At 39.2% G+C, this 1511-nt stretch overlaps 1 protein-coding gene across 11 annotated transcripts in view; it reads right to left on the bottom strand.

Annotated features, from left to right (window-relative positions):
- LOC118407175 (multiple C2 and transmembrane domain-containing protein 1-like) overlaps positions 1-1511 on the bottom strand; it is a 101150-nt gene that overhangs the window by 4926 nt on the left and 94713 nt on the right. For 9 of the 11 annotated variants that reach the window (XM_035807664.1, XM_035807600.1, XM_035807614.1 and 6 more), the window contains 2 exons: positions 890-1024; positions 65-118 (listed from right to left, as the gene is read on the bottom strand). In XM_035807664.1, coding sequence (XP_035663557.1) covers positions 65-118; positions 890-1024 — 189 coding nt within the window. Of the gene's footprint in view, positions 1-64; positions 119-889; positions 1025-1402; positions 1499-1511 lie in introns of those variants that run through there. The other 2 variants (XM_035807629.1, XM_035807681.1) reach the window with 2 other exon arrangements.

The raw sequence follows: 1511 nt of genomic DNA, 5'->3' as shown, positions 1-1511 counted from the left end.
CTGTACAGTACAGAATAACTCACTTCCCCCCATACTGTACGGAAATAACAGGTAAAGCCCCTACCTTCCCCCTCTCCTCATCATCTTCATCCTCCTCCTGCTCCTCCTCCTCAGCCTCCTGCACAACACAACAGGTGAGACAGGTGAGACACACAGGTGAGACAAGATTTTTTATTTCATTTATTTTGCACAATCTTTAAAAAAGATAACATAAAACAAATTAACGAATGAAAGTACATGCAGGGGGGAAGAAAAAAGCCTCGTGGCTTATACATAGTCTTCCTCCAAAGTAACAAATAATAATACAATTCAACAACTCATAAGCTGAATAAAGATTGGATAGATGTGTAAAAAATATACATTAGACAATAATGTAACCAAAAGAATTATATCAATTAACAAAATGGAAGAAAATCATGATAGTTCAATAATTGATAACTAAGGCAATATCATAACGGCAAAATGAATGAAATGATATAGTAAAAATATAACATTGTAAGAAATGTAACAACTAAACATGTTGAAATAGAGGAACAATGAATAGGAGATTAGTTAAATGTTTGCAGGTGAGACAGGCAGGTAAGTCAGGCAGGTAAGTCAATACTTTCACACAATGCTGTCATATTCCATACTTCATAGGGAAGATAGTTTAAAGGCAAAGTCGACAAAGTTCTTAATACACATGTATCTTGTTCATTATTTATCTTTCCCAAGTTATTTTACCATGTTTAAGGAACACAACCCTCAGAAACTGAGAAAACTGACGTTTTGGTGCCCTTCAGAGCTGAAGGAGAGAAAACTGACTTTTTGGTGCCCTTCAGAGCTGAAGGAGAGAAAACTGACTTTTTGGTGCCTTCAGAGATGAAGAAAAGAAAGTTTAGCGACACACCTCGTCAGCCCTTACCTCCTGCTGGTCGGTCCGCCCCTCCATCACCGACCGCACGATGTAGTACTTAAAGAAGATGCTGAGCAGAACCAGAGGCAGCATGTACAGCTCAAAGTTCCACACCATCAGCACATACATCTGCAACAACAAAACACCATCAGCACATACATCTGCAACAACCAAACACCATCAGCACATACATCTGCAACAACCAAACACCATCAGCACATACATCTGCAACAATAACACACCATCAGCACATACATCTGCAGTAACACATACCATCAGCACATACATCTGCAACAACAAAACACCATCAGCACATACATCTGCAACAAAACACACCATCAGCACATACATCTGCAACAGTAACACATACCATCAGCACATACATCTGCAACAATAACACATACCATCAGCACATACATCTGCACATACATCTGCACATACATCTGCACATACATCTGCACATACATCTGCAACAGTAACACATACCATCAGCACATACATATGCAACAATAACACATACCATCAGCACATACATCTGCAACAATAACACATACCATCAGCACATACACCTGCAACAGTAAAACACACCATCAGCACATACATCTGCAACAACCAA

Source organism: Branchiostoma floridae, chromosome 2, assembly GCF_000003815.2.
Source record: "Branchiostoma floridae strain S238N-H82 chromosome 2, Bfl_VNyyK, whole genome shotgun sequence".
Taxonomy (NCBI): Eukaryota; Metazoa; Chordata; class Leptocardii; order Amphioxiformes; family Branchiostomatidae; genus Branchiostoma; species Branchiostoma floridae.
Note: the sequence above shows the minus strand (reverse complement) of the source record. Positions and strands in the feature narration are given on the sequence as shown.